A 24,714-nucleotide genomic window follows, 5' to 3' on the forward strand; every position below is an offset into this window, starting at 1 on the left:
AGGGACAAGGTACGTTCTGTGGTCAATGAGCAGCCAAAAGTTTCTTAGGAAACCTGGTTGCTGCAGCCAAAAATTTCTTAGGAGAGTAGGAAAGAAGCATGAAAAAATAGGTGAGATTTAGCGGGTGGAGAAGTTTGAATGCCAGGGTAGGCAACAGGCAAATTGTAGATTCCTTAGGGCTAGACACTACATCCTACATATTACTGATTACTTTGAACTACATGCTTAATAACTAATTACTTAATAATTCTTGATGGACTGAGATGATGATGATAATCTAGTAGAATTGCATTTTATTTGGACATTAGGTTAGGTACATACGGCAAAAATTGTGTGTGCTCTTTATTACCTGTTGTGAGCAACTTTCTGGTTGGGTAAAAACCAAATACAATACTGAAAGCTATACCTTCACTCCTGCACAACCTTATTAGCAATTATTATTATCCTCATTTGACAAAATAAAGGACCTGGGGTTCCAAGGGCTTAAGTATCTTGCTCAAGATCACACATCTCTAGACAGATTTCAAAAGCTGAAGACCAAAATGCTACACCATATATGAATTATAATGCCTAACATCTGCCAATTCATAATTATCAAAAGATAACTTAGGCATTCGATTCTCAGAATAGCCTGATGGGGTAGTTGGTGTTTTCACAGAAGCATGTTTTCTATGAGACTGAGACCCACAAAGAAAAAGAAATAAATCTAGGGTGGGCAGGATGTAACTTGGCAATACGACATATTTCCAGGAACATCAGCCAGAACTTGAAAGTAAATACAATGGGCCAGCTAGCACACTTGAGCTTGCTCGATTCCTGGGTGCATTAACGTCAGTAGGGTCCAAACTGGTGGGTGAGCTAAGACAGCAGGAATTTTTAGGCCCACTCCAATCCTAGGTCTCTTGAGGGGATGTTAATGGTTCTTTCCACCTTTAGATGAACTGGACTTTGTGGTCAGGGACCACATTTTACCCTTGTGTCTCCAAGACCTTCACATAGTAAATGCTCAGGAAAGGTTATCTGTAAATGATTTAGGCTAAGAAGTATGGATTTACCTGGCATTTGTTATGTAAAACGTTCTAAATAAAACTGCCTAAAAGTTATTACAAATAAATGCAATAATAGCCAGTCTTTTAAAGTAAGCTTCTAAAGATATAAACACCTAAGTATAATTGTGTGTGCTTCTCACCAACTTTTATTTGCTCAGGTCAAGTTTAAACTAAACCGCATGTTGCCTCGAGGTGTAACCAGACTTTTCTTTATACACAACTCCACACTTTACCTTAGGGTCTCTCAGGGCTGGCAAAGATGTCGCAGAAGTCTGACCACAGGTGTGTTGGTTCACACTTACTGAATACATTTTCAAGCAAACATCACCAGACTACCTTGTGTGATACTTAATCAGGAACTTCTCAGAAGTCACCATCTAGCCTTTTCCTTTGTCCCACGAGGCAGAAACTAGAAAGTTTCACCAGTTCTTGGGACTCACATCTTAGGCATAACTATTACATCTCTAATAACAGAAAAGAGCGTAGTTATATTGAAGACCTATCCCAACAAACTTAGTTCTTGAATTCTTTCATTTATGTGGCTATATAATTGGTAGTGACATCATAGCCACATTATATAGTTCGACCATCATGATGGCAGCAACACACGGATTTTTGTGACACTCCCCACTCAGGAGAGATTCTCTTTCTATACTCATTACTGAAGAGAATCGCTCTGGCCATTCCAACAGGTTTTTCCTATCGCTAGTTGCTCTGCAAATTTAGTTTGAAATATGAATATGATGGCTGCTGAGGTCGTTCCTCATATCCAGAAATGCATATACACTATCTTTGCCTTTCGATTCTGACCTCTTCAGTATTAATCTGAACTTAGATTGTACATCCTAAAATTTAAGATTTGAAAGATACTTTAGAGACCACTGAGTCCTGAGCTCATTAATTTTTCAAAACGAGACCTGAGTCCAGAAAAATGAAGTGTTCTGTCCAAGGGTCCTCAGAAGAACCAGCTCACACACTTGATCCTTAGCCAGGCCTCCTTCTACCTAGCAGAGTTGCCCTTTTTTATATAAAAAGGAAAACAAAGAGACTTTGCAACAAATATTGAAATTGTTATTGGAAAATACTGGAAACCTGTGGCCTGAAGGAGAAAATGTCCTTTTTAAAATTGCATTAAATATTAAGCAATATTAAGTAATTAAATATTAAGTAACTCTTTAAAGAATATCCATCACCATATAAATTTATTACAGTACATTAGCTGTGCAACTAAGCCAAATGTGTTGATTAACGTTCTTGTTGAAAAGTAGTATTTTGTGTCCACAGCAATCGTTCCTAAGTCATAATTGTGGTCTATCTGATGTTAATATTTTACTTTTGCATGTGTGTATCTTTCACAATGATCTAAATAGCTATAGTTCAGCAAGGCAGTGCGGTACAATGAAAAGAGCACTGAACTAGGCGTCATGAGTCTTGACCTCTTGTCTGAGCAGTTAACTAGCTGCGTGAGTTGGACACGAACAATAAGCTGAAAACCAAGGAAAAGCAAACAAGCTGGGGCTAGGTGACTTTAGTTCTTCTCAGCTCTAAGCACCATTCATTATCCTCATCACCATCACTGAACCTAAAAGTAAACACATGAAAATTCATGAAGTCTTTGCTTTATAGAATTTAAGAGCAGCAATTCATTCATACAATTTGCTGTCCCCCAAATTCTACATTTTATAAGTTCTATCCTCAAGAAAGGGTCTCTACATCATTCCAAGGCCAATTTACTTTTGCAAGAGCAAGTTATAGGAACAAGAGAGAGCCGTCCTGAAATTTCTGCCTGGCCTCAAAAGCCTGTCAGCATTCCCTCTAACTTTCCAGGTCATTCTTAGAAAAGTAAATAAAGATCCCTCTTGCCATCCTGTAAGAACTAAACTGACCTCTAAATAAGCAACCAAATTACTTCAGGATAAAAAAAATTAAAATGGCATTCTAACTATAACTTAAATAAAAATGAAATAGGATTGTCGATGGAGTCTTTGGTCGATTTTATAACAGGCAGGAAACTCCTACCGAAATATTAAATAGCCTTACCTTTAACTGCTTTTTAAACCGCATTCGTGAGCAGTTGTCGCATTCACGTGCAGACCCTAAACCCACATCTGAATAAATTAGTGAAATCTAGCCTATCTGAAACGAGCCCATATACTTGCAGGAGTACTGGCTCACATCTGCTTCGGGGTTTTGCTCACTCATGGTGTCCACTCGCCCTGTATCTAAGGGAGGCATGAAAATGGAATACCTGTTGTTTTCAGTGCTCCAACATAAGCTGTCAGGAATGTGACATGCAGGAGTCCCACACTGAGTGAGGAAGGGGAAATAAACCCAGTGGTCACCCCCCGCCCCCCGCCACGTCTGAGGTTTTAGGACGCTATAATTATTTTTCAGTCCAAAATCTGAAAAGGTCATATTTCTGGTTGTGATGAATTATAAACATGGCCCTAAGTTTTCAACCCCTGCAAGCCTTAAGGACTCAGCCATTTGACTTGTTTTGGCCTATTGGGTATCAGCAGATAATGCAAGCAAAGGCTTGAAACAGGCTTGTGATGTGGGGATGTTCTCCTTTGGGCCTCTGTCATCACCATGAGGATATGCCTGCAGGGGCCTGCCCAGGGAGGAGAGACATGCCAAGCAAAACTGAGTTCATCCCAGCCACTGGAGCCAAAAGAGCCAGACATATGAGTGCACCCAGCAGTTGCCCAGTGGACCTCCCTGCCATGTAATAGATGCTTGTTGTGTTTGCCATTGAGATTTTTGAGGCGAGGTTCTGTGATACAGTAGAAGCTAACTACTATACTGCAGGTTTTAGGTTCCCAGCAGATAGTTTCCCTTAATTAAAAAAAAAAAAAAAAACCCTCCATCTTTCAATCTCTTCAGAGTTCTACAGTGATCATGTACTTTCAGTTCATTCATTCATTCTAGTAATTCATGCATATGCTACAGCTATTTATTGGCTGCCTATTATATGCAGTCACTGATCGATGTGCTTGTAATATATCAGTAGACCAAATACACCAATGTGTTTTATTTGTTCGTAAACACCCATCCGGAGCTTACTTTCTAGTAAGAGAGACAGATATCAAACAATAAACATAATCTAAAATTAATCTTATGGTATATTACAAGGTGGAAATACAATGGAAAAACAAAGGAGTGGAGTAGGCTGGGGGCGTAGGGAGGTAAGACTACTGCAGAATGTGTGGGCAAGTAAACTGTTCTGCTAAACAGAATGGTCAGGGCATGCCTCACTGACAAAATGATAATGGAGCAAAGAACTGGAGGGAGGTGAAGGAGTTCTGCACACAGGTCTCCAGGGGAATGGCATTCCAGGGAAAGGGAAGAGTCAGAGTAAATGGTCCAAAATAGAGTGTGTCTGGTGCTAAGGGTGCCCCCAGAGCTCAAGTAGAATGAGCAAGAGACACGGTGACAGGAACAGAGGTGAAAGAGGCAAACGTAGGGAGGAAGTAGATGACAAGGGACTTTAGGCCACTGTAATGACATCGGCTGAGTGAACAGAAACCCGTGCAAGGTTTTGAGAAGAGAAGTGGTCTGATTTGATTTCCACTTTTAATGCGTCTGCAGGGGGAACAGACCATAGGGAAGCAAGGGAAAAAGCAGGTAGTGCTTCAGCGATAAAGTAGGAGAAAGACGATGGTGGTCTAGACCAGCATGACAACAATAAAGTGGTGAGAAATGGTCAGATTCTGAGAGTATCTGAAGGTAAAGCCACCGTAGCTTCCTGAATGTGAGGTATGAGGAAAAGAGAAGAGTCAAGGATGACCCAAATGTTTTGGCATAAGCCATTCAAAAGATGAAGTTATTAGCTAAGACGGGAAAGATTGAAGATAAAGCATATTCGAGGAGATATATAGGGGATTCGAGTTTGACCAAATGGAGTTGGGAGATGTTTATTAGATACCCAAATGAGGAAGTCACATGAGCAGTTGCATTTAGGGTTGGAAGTATAAATTTAGGAGTCGTCAGCATATAAATGGTATTTTTTTTTCTTTTTTTAAACTGTACTTAAATCCAAGTCAGTTAACATCTAGTGTAATAATGGTTTCAGGAGTAGAATTCAGTAATTCATCACTGACGTATAACACTCAGTGCTCATCCCGACAAGTGCCCTCCTTAAAGCCCTGGGACTAGACGATACCAAAAAAGGAGTTGAGACAGAGAACAGAAGAGGTCCCTGGACTAAATAAACCCTGGGCCACTCCAATATTAAGAGGTCAGAAAAGATGATGAGAAACACACAAAGACCTAAAAAAGAGTGACCACTGGGGAAGGAAGAAAACTAAAAGAGTATATGGTTCTGGAAGCCAACTAAAGAAAGTAGATTAAGGAGGAGAGGATTATCTACTGTGACAAAAGCTGCTAACTCGTCAAGATGAGTACTGAGAACTGTGTGTTGGATCTAGAAACGTGAAAGTCGTTGGTAACCCTGACAAAAGCAGTCTGGGTTGGTGTAGTCAGTAGGGCATCCATCTTCAAAGTGAGCTGATCCCATCATACTCTGCCAAATCTGTAAGGAAGCTGTTCTGTCTCCATCAAGAGATCTGAAGGCAGCATGGTTCTCACAGGCGTGGCAGTGCTGGGCTACCTGCCATCACATTTCACCCAACTGAACTAAATAGCCACAGATGCTGACCTGCCTCCACCCCTATTAGGCAGCTGAGAGCACAATGTATCAGGACATCGCTTCATTTTTACCAGTGTTTGGATAGAACGACTTGTCATCTCATTTTCCCCATTCATGCTAAACTAATGGATTCCAATGTTGTCATTACCCACCTCCTCTTTTCTCTAAATTCAGAGTTAGTCCCGACACACTCCACATCCCCTACTACTGCCATTGCTTCCACCACTGCTAGAGCAGAAAGAAGCAGCTATTCATAAGTTAGCTATGAACTTGGTAGGCCCAATGACCTTAGCTTCCCAGGTCAACAGATCACTGAAGTCTTAGTATCACCATGTTCTCTAGAAGAATAGAACAAGGTGGGTTCTTTTACTCTGGATTTCTTCTGTCTGGAGTATGTGCATGTGTTTGCGTACCTTAACTTAGTGATATGCCACCCATAGTTTTAGTCAATTATTTTTCATGTTAAATGTGAGTGGCAGCATGGAGTACTTACTGTAAACAGGTGTGCTGGAAAAAAGAAAGAACTCTGAATCTAGAATTCTAGGCTCAATTCTTCTGCTAGGTAGTTCCGAGACTTTGATCAAGTCACTTAATCTTTCTAGCCTCAGGTTTCTTACCTAGAAGATGAAGGAGTTAGATTAGATCCATGGTTTGCAAACTGTGTTTTTTCACGCCCTGGGGTTCCTAGAAGGTCTCTCAGGAACACCAAACTGAGGGAAGAGAGTCTATGCCAAATCAGCTTTCATCTGTCTTATAGACTGATGTCTATAAGTCTTATAGACTTCTACGGCTGGTAGAAGCATTTGATTGCTTTAAATGTTGCAAAGCACTGAATTTGTAATCTTTAAGGTCCTATATAGATTCAAGGACTTAATTCAGTATATTGCTTTCTGTAAATGAAAAATGATCATATGGGGGAAATCTTGAATAAATTAAACATCCATGATATGCCTTAGTAAAATAATATTTTAATAGCATAAACATAAAGGTACTTAAAATATAAATATATAGGTGCTTAAATATGTATCCGTTGCTTAAAACGTGCAGAATCTCTTTGGTCAAGAGCAGCTAGCTTTTCTTTAACATTTTGCTTAAATCAGACCCTAAACAGGAAGCCCTAACCCTGCCTTCTGTAAAATCCTCAATTCACATGCAGTTACAATTCTCACAAGAATTACTGGACAATCCCAAGAAAGAACCTCACGTTTACATTCTCAATTCATTGATTTGGTTCTACCATCATTCATATTAATAATCAGTCAATTACTCTTGGTAAAAGATAGCCAATGTAGGATTAAGGGAAACCTAATTTCCTGGAGTGGGAGCTTATCCCTTCAAGACAATGAATTATAGTAACTCATGGTGAGAAATATTAACCTGAGGCAACAAGGAAATATTTTATTTTCCAATTCTTCATTGGGCTTTTGAGTTATTTTGGACATATAACAGGTATCTCCCCATCTATATTATTAGTATCTTTTCACTTCTAAATTGTAACAACTTATTTAATTTATTTATTGTCTTGGAATAGTTCTCAAAATCAAACTATAACATCGTTATCAAAATAAAGAAAGACTAGTCAATATTACTTTATTTCAAATTTCTTCTTTTTTTTTAAGTACAGCTGACACACAACGTTACATTAATTTCAGGTGCACAACAAAGTGATGTGACAAGTTTATACATTATGCTGCACTCACCACAAATATACCTACCATCTGTCACCATACATTGGTATTAAAATATCACTGACTCTACTCCCTATGCTGTGCCTTTTATTCCGTGACCTATTCATTCCATAACCGAAAGCCTGTATCTCCCACTCCCCTTCAAATGTCTTTGTAAGATGTTACAAGGAAACAACCAGAATCAGCAGTGCATGTCTACCAATTAATTTCCTCCATCAATTAATTTCTGTGTGCCAATTTCCTCTTTTCCTTTTTCAATGTGGAAAATGAAAACCTTGCCACCAACACATTTTGAGTCTATTGTGAGAAAAGAATTTTAACGGGTTTGTGTAATAAATCTCTGACATCACCAAAGGAAAAACACAACAAATCTCACTCCACATGAAGCTCTATCCAATGTGTGACTCCAAAACGAAAAAAAAAAAAGAAAAGGCAGATGTGGCTGAGCCAGGTTTTTATTCCCCGCAAAGGAATTAGATATTTATTTCCCATGACAAGTGATGAAACTGCCATTCTCTTTTTTCCAACAACAACAGAAGAGAAAGAGAGAAAGAGAGAGAAAGAAAAAAGAAAAGATATAATAGCTAACACTTGTGTGGTACTTTAAATTTATAAAGTACTTTCATATGTTATGAATTGCAATTTTTGTAACAAACTTGTTAAGTAGAAATTCTTTTTATTTTACATCTGAGGATAATGAAGCTCATCAAAGTGACTATACCAGGATTGCTCAGCAAGTCTGAAGAGCAGCAGGACTTAGACCAGGAAATCCAACTCTGAAGCCTCCCCTCTTTCCACAAAACACACTAGAATAGCAGATTCTTTGATAACAATTGTACCCCTTGGGAGTCAGGTGGTCTGAGTAATATGCTGGGTCGGACTAACCCAGGAGAGGTTGGCTAAAGCTTTGAACTTCCACTGACCATTCTCATCTTCAGCTTCCAACCCATTCTCAACTTGTCTTCTGGCTTTTTTGCCACTTCATATGCAAATGTCCTATTTGTACCGAAAAGACAGGACACTGGTGGAAGGGACTGGGTCTTATTTATGTTTGCTGTCTCCATAATAGCTGACGCGTAAGAAACTCTAGTTGTATGTAAGTGATGAATCACTGAATTCTACTCCTGAAACCAATACTGCACTGCATGCTAACTAAAATTTAAACTGAAAAAAAAAATTTTTTTAAAGAAGCTCTCAACAAGTAACTATTTAAGTGAATTGAGTCATCCATCTTGAACACTTATTCTGTGACTTGCTATGCCCTAGCTCAGTAAACAGGACAGAGAGAGAGTCCTTGCCATCATGGAGTTTATGGCCAGTTGTTGAATAGCTAACAATAATTACAGTAACTAGAGAAGAGCTATTTGCTATCAGAGTTGAATACCGGGAACTAATCCAGCGTGAGGCAACAGGGAAGGCCTCCCTGAAGAAAAGACATTTAATCTGACTTCTAAGGTTGAAGGGGAGGGGCCCAGGTGAGGAGGAAAATGCAACTGGAGGCAGAGAGACTAGCATGTGCACAAAGATGGGGAAATGCATCCCCTAAAGCACATCTTAAATCCTGCATCTTGGGACATCTGGGTGGCTCAGTAGGTTAAGCATCCGATTTCAGCTCAGGTCACGGTCTTACAGTTTGTGAGTTCGAACCCCCCATCGGGCTCTGCGCTGACAACTCAGAGCCTGGAGCCTGCTTCAGATTCTGTGTCTCCCTCTCTCTCTGTCTGTCCCTCCCCCACTTGTGCTCTTTCTCTGTCTGTCAAAAGTAAATAAATAAACATTTTAAAAAATTTTTTCAATCTTGCACGTTACTGAACTACCTTGGCTCAGAACCAAATCTAATAATGATGTCGGGATTTTCAGGGTAAAGTAGGCATCGTAAGGAATTCAAATAATTTCCTCATGTAGATAAATCATGTACTCTTTCAGATCTTTAGAACATTTCAGTAAATTTTTTCAGTCTTGCTAAAAAAAATAGGGGGTAGGTGTAGGGTTCTCTCTCTTTTATCTGAAACTAATTATTTTATGTCATATGTAGAAATTCAATACTCTAATTGGTGTCAAATCTGGTTAAGAAGCTGGATTCTTATGAAACCAGTAGGAAATGTTGTAAAGATTTATTTAGTCACAGCTGTTTTTACAAGTAATTTCAAATTTTATAGTTATAATTGTACTTCCAGTTGTAAATTAAGTCTTCAGTAGGATTTGGGGAGTTGTTATACAAGGTGTCATGAGGTTATGTGTGTGGTATTCCATGTTGTGGAAAATACAATAAATTACATTGCTATAAAGGTAAACACTTTACACATATAATTAAAGTGGAATGTTTGCACAGCCTATAATTTTACAACTTTAAAGCTTGGCATAAAACTTACATATGTATACAAACTTCCAGAAAGACACATGTTTTTATTATATGTAGACAGATACTGAATAACCACTGAAAAATCCCTCTGAGATATTAAGTACTGAGTTTTGTTTCCCGTCCCCCCTCAAGTTTATGTTGAAGCCCCAACCCCAGTACCTTAGAATGTGACTGTATTTGGACACAGAGTCTTTAAAGAGATAATAAAGATTAAATAGGGTCATATAGATAGGTCTAATCCAATAGGCTGGTGTCCTTATAAGAAGAAGGGAAAACACCGGAGACGTGTGAATACAGAGAAAAGGCCATGAGAGGACACAGTGGGAAGGTGGCCATCTTCAAGCCAAGGAGAAAACCCTCAGATGAGACGAAACCTCTGACACCCTCACCCTGGCCTTCCCAGCCTCCAGAACTGTGAGAAAATACATTTCTGTTGTTTCAGCCATCAGGTCTATAGTATTTTGATAGAGCAGCTGTTACAGATCAGATATAAATAATATCATATATATAAATAATATATATATTCAAAATGACATATATTTATAAATATATATTATTTCCCACAAAAATTCATATGTTGAAGTCACAACCTGCAATGCGACTGTATTTGAAATAAGGCCTTTATGGAAGTACTCAAAGATTAAATAAGGCCATAAAGGTGGGGTCCTAACCCAGTAGGACGGACACCCTTATAAGAAGAGAGACAATACCCCAGAATGCTTCCCCCATGTCTGTGCCCACAGAGAAAAGGATGCAGTGAGAAGGCAACTAACCATCAGAAAGCCTGGGAGAGAGGTCTTATCAGAAACTGAATTTTCCAGCACCTTCTTCTTGGACTTTTAGCCTCCAGAATTGTGAGAAAATTAATTTTGTTGTTTAAACCGCCCCCCCACCCTCCCACCCCCTGGCTATAGACTTTGTTAAGGCAGGCCAACCAAACTAATACAGCAGCAAACTAACACAGATACAGATTTTGGTCATAAATACACATGTATGAGTATATGCATGCACATGCAGACTAGCGAGGTGCGGTCAGATTATCTAGAGTTGGATCTGATCCGACGGTGGGAAGACTTTTATTATGTCTTTGCATATTAAGATTTTTGTCAGACTACAAATGAGTATACATAATTTATGTTTATGCAGCCAGACCGTATCTGGATATAAATTAGGAAAGACAGAATTGTTTTTATGAAGTGGGGTCAATGCATGGGTACTCTCAAGGGAAAACATGCTTTGGAAATATTCACAAATTGATTACTGCAGCTTTCAGAGAGAAAGGAAGAGGCTGGGCGTAATCTACCTGACATTGTCAAGAAAGCACATTAAATTTGGACTCTACCGGTTCAAATTAAACTTTTTACATGTAGATGTTATATTCCTGTCACTTATCAAGTTACCTTAAGAAGCTTTTTATTAAGCCTGACTAATTCTCTAATGGTACAAAGAAAGATGAGTTCCTTAAATATTTAATCCATTTGTGACTCAAAGTGTCACTTTCAGAATGTGGCTGTTAAATTCTTAGAATTAATTACCCTTTGAATTAAAACTGCTTTGTCAGACATTCAAGACATATAGTCAGAGCTCATACAATGCATAAATTCAACATTTCATCTGTTCATCAAGAGACTTTATTCCAAATGCTGTATTTAAAATCCCAACCTGGCAGCCTTGTTTGTGACCATGGAACTCAGGAATCTTCGACGGTAAGATTCCTACCCACCAAGTTCTTGGTCTTTCTCCTGCTTCCTCCTTCATCCAAGTGTTAATGAGCTAAAGGTTAGCCACCCTCTATCTGCACAATCTCTATTCTTTTTCACTGTAACTCTGTTCTCCTTAACCCATTCCGAATCTCATCTCCTTCAGAAAGCTTTTCCCCTATGACAGCAGGCAACCACATCATAGGCCCCTCTCCCCCTTTGCATCCTCCTAAAACACTGAATACACCATGACTTTAATTACGCATTTTTTATCTGTTCTCTCTCAGTACCTTGAAGGCTACCCAAGACTAGCATCTGTGTTCCTCAAGGCTGGATCCCCAAGAAGACAAGATCAATCAGGCAACCACATCAATGGAGCACCTTATACCCCCAAAACCAGACACTGGATTCCCATAAAACAAAACTGGAAGACTGGATCCAAGAGGAGACAGAAACCCACAAATACACACACACACACACACACACACACACACACACACAGCCATTGCCACAAAGACACAAGCACAAATCCTGAGTGCCACATGATTTGTTAGCGCTCAGGATTCATTCCTGAGGTGCTGTTCCCAGTACCATGCCAGGTGCTAAGGTTATAGCAGTTGCTGGTTGAGTCAGTTTCTGAAGGAGAAAGCTATCTTTTGATTGAAACTTAAATTCCCTGAGGGATGTTAAGAGATTGGAAGATTATACATTAGCTATTTAGCTTTCACATTGACAAGTCTCAGTTTAGGGAAGACCTATTCTCAGACACCGTTTTCTAACGTTAGCAATATAAACAATCACTGGAAAATACTTCTAGCATAATTCCCTGAGCAGGCTTCCTTTCCTTCCACCACCACCTCCCACACCCCACTGACTTAAAATATAAGTATTTACATGTAAAACGTAAAACACAAAATGGCATTTTAGAATCTCCAGTTCCAGTCAGTTTCTATTTTTTTTACAAAAAGAAAAAAAAAGCATGTCATAAAAAAGACTTCTGTTGCAATGAAAAATAGAACTAGGAAACAACTAATTAGAAGGGAGAACACTCCACTGCCAGGGTTGTTGGGACAGAAACAGCCAGGGGCGCCTGCGTGACACAGCCAGTTAGGCATCCGACTCTTATCTCAGGGCGGGTCCTGATCTCATGGCTCGTGAGTTCGAGCCCCCCATGGGGACGTGCGCTGATAGCGTGGAGCCTGCTTGGGCTTCTATCTCTCTTTCTTTCTGCTCCTCCCCGGCTTGTGCTCAGTCTCTAAGTAAATAAATACACATTTAAACTTTTTTAAGAAGAGAAGAGGAGAGGGGAGGGGAGGGGAGGGGAGGGGAGGGGAGGGGAGGGGAGGGGAGGGGAGAGGAGAGGAGAGGAGAGGAGAGGAGAGGAGAGGAGAGGAGAGGAGAGGAGAGAAGAGAAGAGAAGAGAAGAGAAGAGAAGAGAAGAGAAGAGAAGAGAAGAGAAGAGAAACAGCCAGTGCTGGGCGACAGGCATGCACTCCCCTGGCAGGCAAGCACCCTGGCTGGCAGGTACCTACCGCCTTTCATCATGCCTACTTCATAGCACTTCCGGAGCCGGCAGGCCTGACAACTCTTCCTCCTGTTCTTATCGATCGTGCACTGGTTGGTAGCTGGACACATGTAGTCATTATGTCCTAGTAAGAGCAAGAGAACAGAATTCACATTATTTCAGGAAACAGAGCCAGTCAGAATCGACGGGGAAGCTGCCTGTTTTCCTATCACTCACTTGCGTTGCGACTTCGCATGCCATCCTTTCCTGCCCTTCTCAAAGTGTGGGAAAAAACTCCCCGAGACTTGATTTTTGTCTCAGCCAATCACTTCCGGAGTTCTTTGGGCAAAAGTCACCTTCAGTTCATACAGTTGATATTTGGAGGCACAAGGTTTTATGTACACTCACACACTTTCTCAACAAAGGCTTTTCTTTTTTTTGGACTCAGGCCACTAGCTAAAATCGTCGAAATAAAACTGTTGGAACTTTCAGACAGTTTCAAAGTGGCCTTTCTTACGGTATAATTGGAAGAATCTTTAGGTAGGTATTCAAATGCAGCCTGGAACACCTAAATTCCAGTCCAGCGTGCTGAGCTGGGGTGGCGGCCAACTTCAGTCCTTAAGTTGATAAGTTAGTCCGTCACTTACTGGCTGGGGGACGCTGAGTGTATTAGTTAACATCTCTAGGTCTCACTTACCCCGCTCTCACCTAGAGAAAGTAATGGCTCCCACTATGTTGCATTTTTCTAAGAATTAAATGTGAGACTACATGTCAAGGGTTTACCAGTGCCCTGGATGTGGTAAGCACTCAATAAATACTGTTGCTGTTACCGTTTATTAATCCTCTTTCTTTATCAATCCTCTCTCTTTTCCCTCTTGTTGACTGACTCCCTATTGCTCAACTGCTTCTCATTCACGTTCATCACGTGCGACTCTGTCCCACAATAAAGGGCTCCCGTGACCTCACATCACTCTCAGACTTCCATCTTACATCCTACCCCTTCTTAGTTCAACTCCTCAGAGACATCTACGCACCTGAGGTCTGCTTTGTCCTCACCTCTCCTGCATGGCTCAACCCACGCCTGTTTTCTCCCTTAGCTGTCCCACAAAAACCGCTTAAATCCTGATATCACCAATGACTCCTATTACTGAAGTCAACAGGTATTTCAGCCCACATCATACTTGACCTATCAGAAGCACCTGACAATTCCTCCCTTCCTCCTGAAGCAGGCTTTTCCCTTGGCTTCCATAAAACGAAACATTCCCGTGTCCTTCCTACCCCTCAGGACATGGCTTCCCAGTGTTATTTGCAGATGCACTCCAACCAACATTAAGCTAATCTGCATGGGGCTCAATGTCAGGCCCTTCTTAGGACTCCAAATTCTCACAGGAGAATCTATTCCACAGCTACGGCTTCCCTTATCATAAATGCAGATGACTCACAGATTTATACGCAGCCCAACTCTTCTCTGAGTTCTCAGGACATACAGCCAATTGCCCACAAGAAGTTTCTGCTCTAAGATTCAGAGGTCACGTCCATGTCTTTACCCCTCAAAAGCAGTCTGGTTTATACTGTGCAGAACATTAAACTCCACAAATTACTAAATATTGCCATGGTTTTATGAAGAAGTCCATGTATAGAAGTCTAAATTCTTACACCTGAATTTAGACTATGGAGATGACGTGTACTATTTTAAAATGTTTCCCATTCTCAAAGAAAAAAATGAGGAAATATCACACCCTGTAATTCAGATCATCTGTGTCTCCACTTTCCCATTCACTAAAGGCAAGATGCAACATGCAGTGACATATTGTGTGGGTTTTTTGTAAGTTTATTTATTTATATTGAGAGAGAGTGGGGGAGGGGCAGACAGAGAGGGAGAGAGAGAATCCCACGCTATCAGCATGAAGCTGATCCGGGGCTCCAGGAAGCAGGAAATCATGACCTGAGCACAAATGAAGAGTCCAATTAATGCTTAGCCAACTGAGCCACCCAGGCGTCCCTGCAGTGAAATGTTTTAACTATAGAACTCTTTGTTCTTTATTCAATTGAAGGGTCAATCTCAAGTAGAATAGGGTGGGTGGGGCTTTAATAAGAAACGCTGGTCTCATAAAACTTGGTGCTTCATCTTTAGATATACATTATAAAAATTGCTACGTGCACAGGCTTCAGATAAAATTAACATGTACATTCTTCTTTTGTATATAGCAACCAGCAAACTAGACAGAAAAATTGTAAACTGACAACTTTAGTAGGAGACCACACACTGCCTCAAATATCCAGGCACAATTATTGTGTTTAGAATTGCCTTCATTAACCGGGACAAACTGAGGAAATAATAGAACCAGAAATGAAATTTACCTAGACAGATGTTAACTTTAAGCAAAAGGTGCAGATTTCTGATACCTCAAGGAAACTTTCAGTGTTTGGTCTCCTATGATGTTTATGCAGTACACGCTTTAACACCAAAAAAAATGAGCTTACATTTAAGCCTCAGAAGAAAACAGCCGATGATCATTCAAACCAAGAATTAACTTTGATTCACTTTCCTCCCAAAAAGGGTTGTTTTGCAAGCCAGAAGACAGGAGAGCTGAATGGGGTCAGAGGCCAATTGGCTGAATGTTGTATTTGCATTGGTCATCCATTGTAGATGTGTATCTTTATAGAACCAAGTGAAATTCCTGAACTGACATGTTTAACAGATAAAAGACGCTAGATTTGTGCAATTGAATTCATCCCTTAACAAGAAAAGAAGTAGGTGCAGAGCAGAATCAGGTTTGTAATACAAGCCTCTGGGGACAAAATGGATTTTTCTCCTGCCCCCAACTACGTTAAAATTTAGAATTGGTAAATTGGCAACAAGAAAAAAAAAAAAAACAAAGAGGTAATATATTTGATATATACAATTAAAACAAACTCTTCTGAACCAAACACCATTAACAACTATTTGCACGTCTTCAACTTACATCAAAGAAGGAAAACCACAAGGTAGTTTTTTGTTCCCTGAGGATAACTTGGTAAAGGTATGTAATTAGAGCAATCGATTTTAGTTTCTTTAAGAAGAAACTTCATTTTACATGTTATTATTTGCTCTTATGAAAACAATGCCTATGAAAATCCTATTGAAGGAGAGCTAATTAAAAAAAAAAAAAAAAAAAGACTGAGGACCCTAAAGAGCTCCCTGTACCTGTGACCAGATGAGCCCCAAGGTGCCTTTCCCACAGGCCTGGATGAAGCGCAAAAAGCCAAAGCCAAGATGTTAGGCTCAGGTGAAGTTTTGGAGAAATTATCACTATTTTGTTGCCCATCAAAAAAATAAAGATAAAGCCTTTGCACTAATGGGGGGTCTGAATAGTTGTAAGTGGAGAGAAGCGGAGATGAATGAACCCTAAGCAGAAAGCTAGAGGAGCGAAAGCAGAGTCCTCCGGGAGCAGGAGCCACCAGGCCCACCCATAGCTCCTGGGCCAGCAGATGAGCTCACACACAGCTTTTTCTCACACTTCTCTGGGATTCTTCCTCTCGACTTTTTGTTTTTCCTTTCCTTCTTGTTTTCCTCTCCGTCAGTAGCAGCTGTTTTTGCATCGTTACTACCACATAGAAAGACTCCATTTGCCAGTTACAAAAATAAGCAATGACCCATCGTCAGAGATTCAAAAGAAACATAAAACAGACCAAATTAAAACAAGCAAGTGACGAGGTACTGTTGGTGGACTTGTAAACTGGTGCGGCCATTGCAGAAAACAATATGGTGGCTCCTCAAGAAATCACAAATAGAACTACCACATGATCCAGCCGTTCCACTACTGGGCATTTACCCAAAGGAAATGAAATCATTAGAGATATATGTACTACCACGTTCATAGAGGCATTATTAATAATCATCAAGGTATGGAAACAATCTTAAGTGTTCACTGACAGATAAATGAACAAAGAAAATGTGGTCTTTATATAAATATATTGGGGTATTATTCACCCTTAAAAAATAAAGAAATCCCATCATTTGGGACAACGTGGATAAACCTGGAGGGGATTATGTTAAGTGAAATAAGCCATACAGAGAAAGACAAATACTGCATGGTATCACTTGTGTGGAGTCTTGAGAAGAATAAGGTCTGAGGATCTGATGTAGAACATGGTGACTACAGTTGATAACAATGTATTGTTATCAGTGAAATTTGCTCAAAAAGTAGAACTTACATTCTCGCTACACACACACACACACACACACACACACACACAAGGTAAATAGGTAATGGATGTGTTAACTCAGTGGAAGGAATCTTTTCACAAGGTATATCAAATCATCACAATGAACACTTTACATATCTCATAATTTGGTCACTTAGGTTTCAATGAAGCGAAACAAAATAAAATAAAACAAAAAACCCAAGCAGTAGCCTGAGGGGAATTTAACACTATCTATCTTTCCTTTTGCCACACAGCATATTTTCCCCTCAGCATATTCTGGCAGACATCTCCGACCAAATCTCTTTGCTGAGCTTCCCACCCATACACCTACCTGCCCACGGTCCACGGAGACTTGATTTTCTCACAGTCTCGTCAAAATGAATGTGTCCCAAACACAACTGTCAATCATCTTTCCTCATCAATGTCTTCCTATCTGCCACCACACCACACAGCCTGAGACGTGGTGTTACTCAAGATTCTCTACCCTCCTCCTCACTCACATGCGTGCACACACTAATCAGATCGATTATTTTTAAATTCCTTTTCAAAGCAAAAGCAATTTTTCCTGGGCCCACCATCCCTACCACAGCTCATACCATCTCCAGTCCCCATTGTCACAACAGCCCACTAAGCCACCCCCTGCCTCCCACCTTCCCCTGCCAACCATTGCCCACTGTGTTGCCAGGTGGTTCTTCTAAAATCATACACTGCCATGGCGCTACCCTGCTTTAATATGCTGGTCCTCAAAGCTCTAAGGATAAAATCAAAATGCCTTAAAACAGCTTACCAAGCTGTTCCTGATCAACCTCCTTTCCTGCCTTATCTCTTACCAGTCTCTAAGTTCTAAGCATGTCCTCCCATTCAACCATGCTCCTTTTGAGCCCCAGGACTTTGCACACACAGTTCCTTCTTGTGGAAACAGACTTTCCCTACTTTTGGCTCAAGTGACTCCCACTAATCTTTCAAGTGTGTCAATCGAGACGTCAATTTCTCTGGGATTCCTTTCTGCCCCTCCAATGATGCCTAGCTTTTATCCTGTCACAGTGCTTACTACATTGGACTTTAGCTGTTTGTCACAATCCCCAGGTCACTTTAAGTGTGACAAGGGATGAACTACACCTGTCTCATTTATCACCATTAATCCTGTGCCCAGCACATTCTCAGGCACACAGTGGAGCTCAGCAAGTATTTGTTATCTGAACAAAATGAAACGTTGCCAAAGCTCTGTGTTGCCTCCCCCCCACCCAATCCCATCTGGAGCACAGGCCTCCCAAGCGGGGCAGGTTGGAGTTCTATGAAAGAAGTAATGACTGAGAAGTCAATGGTCCCAAATAAAGAGATGGCTGCCACACCTCAGGACCCCAAAACTCAGGTCCACAAGGGCAAGACTTGGTCCTAAGAGAACTCGTTGTAGACATGAGAGTTCCAAAGAATTTTTAATAAAAATCAGTATTGATTTTCAGTAGAAAATGAAGGATTAAAAACATTCAAGGTAATGCCAAGGGGGGAAAAAAAAAACCAAGCTATGCATTAATCATCTCTGAGTAGTAGAGCGGGCAAGGCAGAGAGAAGATGTAAAAAAGCTTGACGTAGCTTTGCCAAATTCTTAGGGCTAGAGAAGGAGGAATGGGAGGAGAAGGAGGTCAAAGATTCTGGCGGCTTGTGCCAGGATGTCTCAAAAGTTATTCTTAACATTAATCAAAAAAGAGGATCTGATCAGGGAGTGGGGTGGGAAGAAGAGATGTGGAAAAATTTTAAACATGTGATATTTGAGATTTCAGTAGCACACCAACAAGCACAACTACCCAACAAACTATTATAAATGTAGTCCCAAAGCTTGGGAGGCATGTCAAAATGAAGTTGGAGATCCCATGATCCAGAAATTCCATTTCTAGGTATATGCCCAAAAGAACTCAAAGCACAGACTCAAACAGATATTTGCACACCCACGGTCACAGTAGCATTATTCACAGCTCAAATGTCCACTGGCAGATAAATGGATAAAAAAATAGGGTATATACATACGACAGAATTTTATTCAGTTTTAAAAAGAAATAAAATTTGGATACATGCTACAACACAGATGAACCTTAAAGACATGCTGAGTGAAATAAGCCAGACCCAAAGGACATATATTGTATGATTCCAACTAAATGTAAAGTACCTAGACTAGTGAAATTCATAGAGACAGAAACTTGAACAAAAGGTATCAGAAGTTATAGGAAGGGGGAAATGGGGACTTTATTGTGCAATGAGTACAGAGTTTCCACTTGCGATGACGAAAAAGCTCTGGAGATGGACAGTGGCGGTAGTTACACAACAATGTGAACAACTAAATACCATTGAACTGTACAATTGAAAACGATTAAAATGGGAAATTTCATGCTATGTATGTTTTATCACAATTTTTAAAAATGAAGTTGGATGCATAGGAAGCATCTCCATGAGGCAGGGCAGGAAAAGAAATCAAAGATGTGCATGTTAAGTCGGCCTGTTCAGATTTTCCTCTTTAAAAAATGCCCTTGGGCCCAAGGACTAGCCAGCAGTATTGGCCATGTGGTCCGCTTAGACCTGGCACCACGCCAGATGACTTTAGCCCTTTATCTCATCTAACCATCAAAACTGACAAGTCAGGTCATTGTAACTCCCATGTTATAGAAGCAGAAATTGAGACCCCAAGAGATTAACTAACTTGTTCAAGGTCACTCAGCTACTAGAGGCAGGGCCATGATCAAAGCCTCTTACTCCAGGAACACCACCATAGGGCTGATGACGTGGAAAGAACTCGATACCTATCTAGCCAGATGTCTAAATACTGTCACACGTTAAACTATTATCAAAACATTTTTCCCTAACATAATTACAATATCATATCACTAAGAGGGCATTTCAGAAGCAGCAATGAAATTATTTCCAGGACCTGTGATTCCTAAGACTCCCAAAGTTAAAGATATGAGAGATTGATCCCATGAAATATATTCATCAGTAGATAATGGCATATATTATCAAAATCTCCCTGGAAAACCTTTCAGCACATTCCAGCATATAATAGAGAGAGTAGAAGGCAAGGTATTGAGGAAATAAATAAGAAATTTACTTTCTGTAAAATAACAACTCAATTATTATGTTTGGAAATAGATTTTGGCTCAGATATTAAAGTGAATATTCTCTGATTTATAGCCAGTGCAACCAGCCAAACAAAATGAAACAGACTTTGGCTGACTCAGTGAACACATTCCTAAAAATCCAGTGAGGACATTCAATGTGCCATGATTTGAACTATGTCACAACCACATCTGTACGTAATGGCGTGCAAATAAAAACGCCATGCCTTCATAATGCAGCCCAAATTATATTTTTACAGCTAGTCAATTCTATGTATTACCAGTGACAACAGCCACCTTCAAAGGGCGGCTTGCCTTTATTTTTTAAGTGAAGTAAAAACATTATGTGCATCGAAGGATATTTTTAAAAGAAAAAATATTTAAAGGAATTCTAGGAAAGATGATTGTCCTGGAAAGTTTCTTTTTCTAAATGAAAACGAAGAGGAAATCCGTTCTTCACCCTGGTCAGACCCCAGTCAGCTAAAAATTTTAGTCGGGGCAATGACATGATCCCTCTCCTCGTCCAGCCTTGCTTACCATCTGCGAAACCACAATTGTTTTAAGCACCTGGCACAGGACCAAACCAACAGCTGCAATAAAGGAAAACATAATGAAACCAGTGACCACCATCTCATTGTAATACACCAGAGACAACGAACCAGTTTCAATAATGTTTCTTAAGGCTCAACAAATAAGTGCAGTTCCACAGCCCAAAAAAGGACTTTCTGAAATTGCTCCTTCTGGGACAATAGATAAGCATCACACCAAAGGGAGCACTGTGACAACCAGTGTGACTAGTTCAATGCCAGGCAGCATTCAGCTCACCTCCAGACCCCTCTCCTTTGCTCTGTTCCATTGTTTCCAGAGAGTCTCCCAAGCTTTCTTCCTACTTGGAGTCATTTAAAGTCCAAACACTGGTGTCCAAGAGCAGTAGGAACTATTTCAAAATGTTCTTGTCCAAAGCTGAGGACGCGAGTAAGATGGAAATGGGTTGGCGATCAGAGCGAGAGCGCACAACCTCAGAGACCCTGAGCACCATTGTGCTTACTGCCCTGGATTTCTGGAACCACTAAGAAGCTCACTGCCCCACCCTCCCGCTCCTGGGCAGGTCACTGCAGTGCTTTAGGTGAGAAGGGAAACGGGGGGGGGGGGCTTACAAAGATCTGATGTGGTGTGGACTATGAATGTCCCTTAAGCTTCTGGCCACCTAACCACTAAATAAGGGGTCTCGTCTGTCTTCAGGAGCCCTCCAGAATGAAGTCCCTAGTAAAGTTCCTCCAAGGCATCCTGATCAAAGTCATGAAAGAAGAGGCAGGAGCTTCTGTTTCAATGGTCAAAAGATTCCTCCAGCACATTTTAACATGAGCTCAGTTATTCCCTTTCTATCTTTAAGTCCACTTCCAAAATGAGGAAATAAGCCAAAAGATCGTCTGTCAGATTTAGAAATAATGACTAGGATACACTCTCAGCTTCAATAACAATTTCTCCCAACAAGCAGAAATAAATGGGTTCATTCATTGTCTTGCCAATGAACCTTCCCACGATGGTTGTCTGCATAAGACATCTGTGCATAAAGACAACTGTTTTGTATTTACTTGTACTTATTCACGTGGTAAACTTAACCCAGAGTAGCACAGGTTGGGGATAGCTTCTCCCACACGTGCTGCATGCAGTAGCCCAACGGCCCAGAGAAGAGCCGGATGAATGTTACATGCTCAGTGAACAAATATGTGGGAATATGTTAAATCCACACGTCCTGGGTATCCAGACAGCTCAAGTCTATGGTGGCTAGATGGCCCTATGAGGAGAATTCTCCCAGAAGGGCCAGTTTTCTCATTTCCCAAGAAGAGAAGAGTTTTCTCATTTCCCAACCGTGTTCGGGCTCCTCCGTCTATATGCTTGTCCACACCCCCACTCCCCATTCCAGCTAATGAAAACAAGAGAGCCTGGAAAAATTTAGTCTCCTCCTCCACCCAACCCCAAGAACCAGCCTCCAGAAAGAAGATGGCCTGAGTGTCCTGAACAAGCTAAGCTGCTGGATTCTTGGCCCCAGGTTCTCACCTCTAAAAGGAAAGGGAAGAAGAACCCATTCTGGTTCTAAACTTTGATCATTCTCTCTTTTCTCACCTTCCTCAGGGATATACTTCCTTTTTATCTGGCTTCTTAGGGTTCAAGTTTGGTGATTTTTTTTTTTTTTTTTTTTTTTTTACTGCTTAAGGTTTTTGTCTCCATTTGTGGTTGCTGCACTAAACGGAAGGAATAACAGGCATATATGGAGAACGTCACAGGGCTCAGAACACTGGACTTGTGTATATGAATCTAGGCGCGTATGTGTCATGGGATCCCAGGTGAACCAGCCAATCCCTCCTGATTATTTGACACCTTCCTTAGTGGCTGCTATGAGGCCCTGACAGATAATATATGTAAACATTTGATTCACCATAAAACTTGTACCAACAGAATGTATTAATTTCTATGGACTAAAATACAGCCATTTGAAAAAATAAGACCTATACAGACTGATAATGGAGAAATCTCCAACATGTATTATTCAGTGAGAAAAGCTATTCACAGAATAATGTGTAGAGTATAATGCTACTTATATAACCAAAACATGTGTGCATGCGTGTGTGTGTGTGTGTGTGTGTGTGTGCACGCGCAATTTTGGGATGAAACTATTAATAGTGTTTACCTATCAAGAAAGGAAGAAGCACAGACTTGGGTATAGGACCAGAGGTAGGCCTTAACTTTCCATCATGTACCACATTGTACTGTTTAACATTTAACATGTGTATTTCTAGGGGTTTTTTTTAATAATAATAAAACAGTGTTTTGAAAATTTCTAACCAAAACCTGGCATTAACAATCTTCATTCCTTTTCTGGTTCCACCACCCATCCAGGGGTTATTTCTCCCTACTTTGCAGCCCACAGACTAAGTAATAAACTTAACCACCAGAACCTTGTTGAGCAAGGGAAAACTACCATGCTTCTTTTATAAAGAACAGGAAAAGGGCTAAGTGGGAGCTGTGTTTTTTGATCTGCAGATACCCCAGCAAAGAACAAGTAGCAGACACCCAACCACAGACAGAGGCTCCAGTCTGTTTCTGCTCCTGTCACAAAGCCATCCTGAGAATCTGTGACTCTCCTCCTGCCCCAGCTGGGCCTGGCTCCCCGTTTTGCGCTGACCCAAACCTTTATCCCTGAGGGACCTAGGTCCCCTCTCCATATAGAGGGGGGAAGTCATCAGTAACCTTCCTCCTTTGCCAGGTAGGATATAAGGAGGCACACGGGGCATCCCGGGTTCTACCAATGCACGGTAATAGCCCCATTCCCCTTGGCAGGCAGGACTGACCCCAGCCAACTCTGTATCCCCCTTGTCTTGACTTTAAACCCAGCGAGACAAGGAGCCAGCTATAGTGGCACTCCTCACGTCCAGTGTCCCATTTAAAAGGATTCCATCCTTGAGGGAGTTAATAGAACACAATGGGTTCTGTACTTCCAACTAGTTGGGTTCAATACTGGTTTTAGTTCTTAAATAGCCCCACTTTCCTCACCTATAAAATGGGAGCAATTGTAGAGCTGGCTTCCTAGAATTTTGTGGAAGATTAAATGAGATGATGCATATAAAACCCATAACGAAGAGCCTGGTGCAGGACGAGTACTCCCTAAACTCCCAATGTCTAGATTGGCAAAGCTCTAATTTGTAGGGACAGTGCCTGAACAACAATACCCTCAAATCAATCTGTAATAACCTATCATTTTCTTAGTAGCTAAATAATCCTTTTTTTACCCTGAACTAATTCTCTTCACATCATATAACTTGCTAGGTTACATTTATGCAGTCAAGTGTAAATCATCCAAAACAGTTCGTCATATCAAAAACATTCACTCCAGTCAGCATAAGGCTAACTCTCAGAGCTGGAAACTATTCTAGTGCTTGAAGAAGCAAGCAAAACTGTAAGAAAAATAGCCATGTATTTGAGCTCCTTAAAATACATTCAAACACCTTTTTAAGCAACCAAGAATTACAGTCTAACTGTCCAGGAATGTGGGGAAGTCATAACATGCCTCTTCGAAAAAAGCTTAACTACACTAAGAACTCACTTTCTGGGCTTTAAAGAGAATGTGGCTGTCTCTCCTGTCCAAGAAGATAAAGGACAAAAGTCTTCTGTAGCCAGAAGTAAGCCCCAAACTCTTAAGCCAATCTGTACTCTGATTTCTGATTCAAGGTACCTGAATTACCCTCCTTGCTTACAAATAAGAACAGGGAAGAGAGACTATATTTACTTAACAGAATATATTTCAAGAGGTGTTAAATTTGGTATAATTACCTTTTTGAAATCTACTCTCTTTTTACTGATTAATAATTTTGTGTCACTCCAAATTCCCATTTTGAAGTGTCAATTATAAAGGTTATTATGAAGTTGTTTTTTCTTCTCATTTAGTAAAAAATTCTAGGCTAGTTTGGAA

The 24,714-nt window shown here is 40.5% G+C and overlaps 1 protein-coding gene across 13 annotated transcripts in view; it reads right to left on the bottom strand.

Moving 5' to 3' along the window:
- The window catches only part of ESR1 (estrogen receptor 1), a 417,733-nt gene that overhangs the window by 182,243 nt on the left and 210,776 nt on the right, over positions 1-24,714 (bottom strand). For all 13 annotated transcript variants that reach the window (XM_053222085.1, XM_053222082.1, XM_053222087.1 and 10 more), the window contains one exon: positions 12,980-13,096. In XM_053222085.1, the coding sequence (XP_053078060.1) occupies positions 12,980-13,096 (117 nt within the window). The remainder of the gene's footprint in view (positions 1-12,979; positions 13,097-24,714) is intronic.

The sequence above is a fragment of the Acinonyx jubatus genome, chromosome B2 (assembly GCF_027475565.1).
Source record: "Acinonyx jubatus isolate Ajub_Pintada_27869175 chromosome B2, VMU_Ajub_asm_v1.0, whole genome shotgun sequence".
NCBI lineage: Eukaryota > Metazoa > Chordata > Mammalia > Carnivora > Felidae > Acinonyx > Acinonyx jubatus.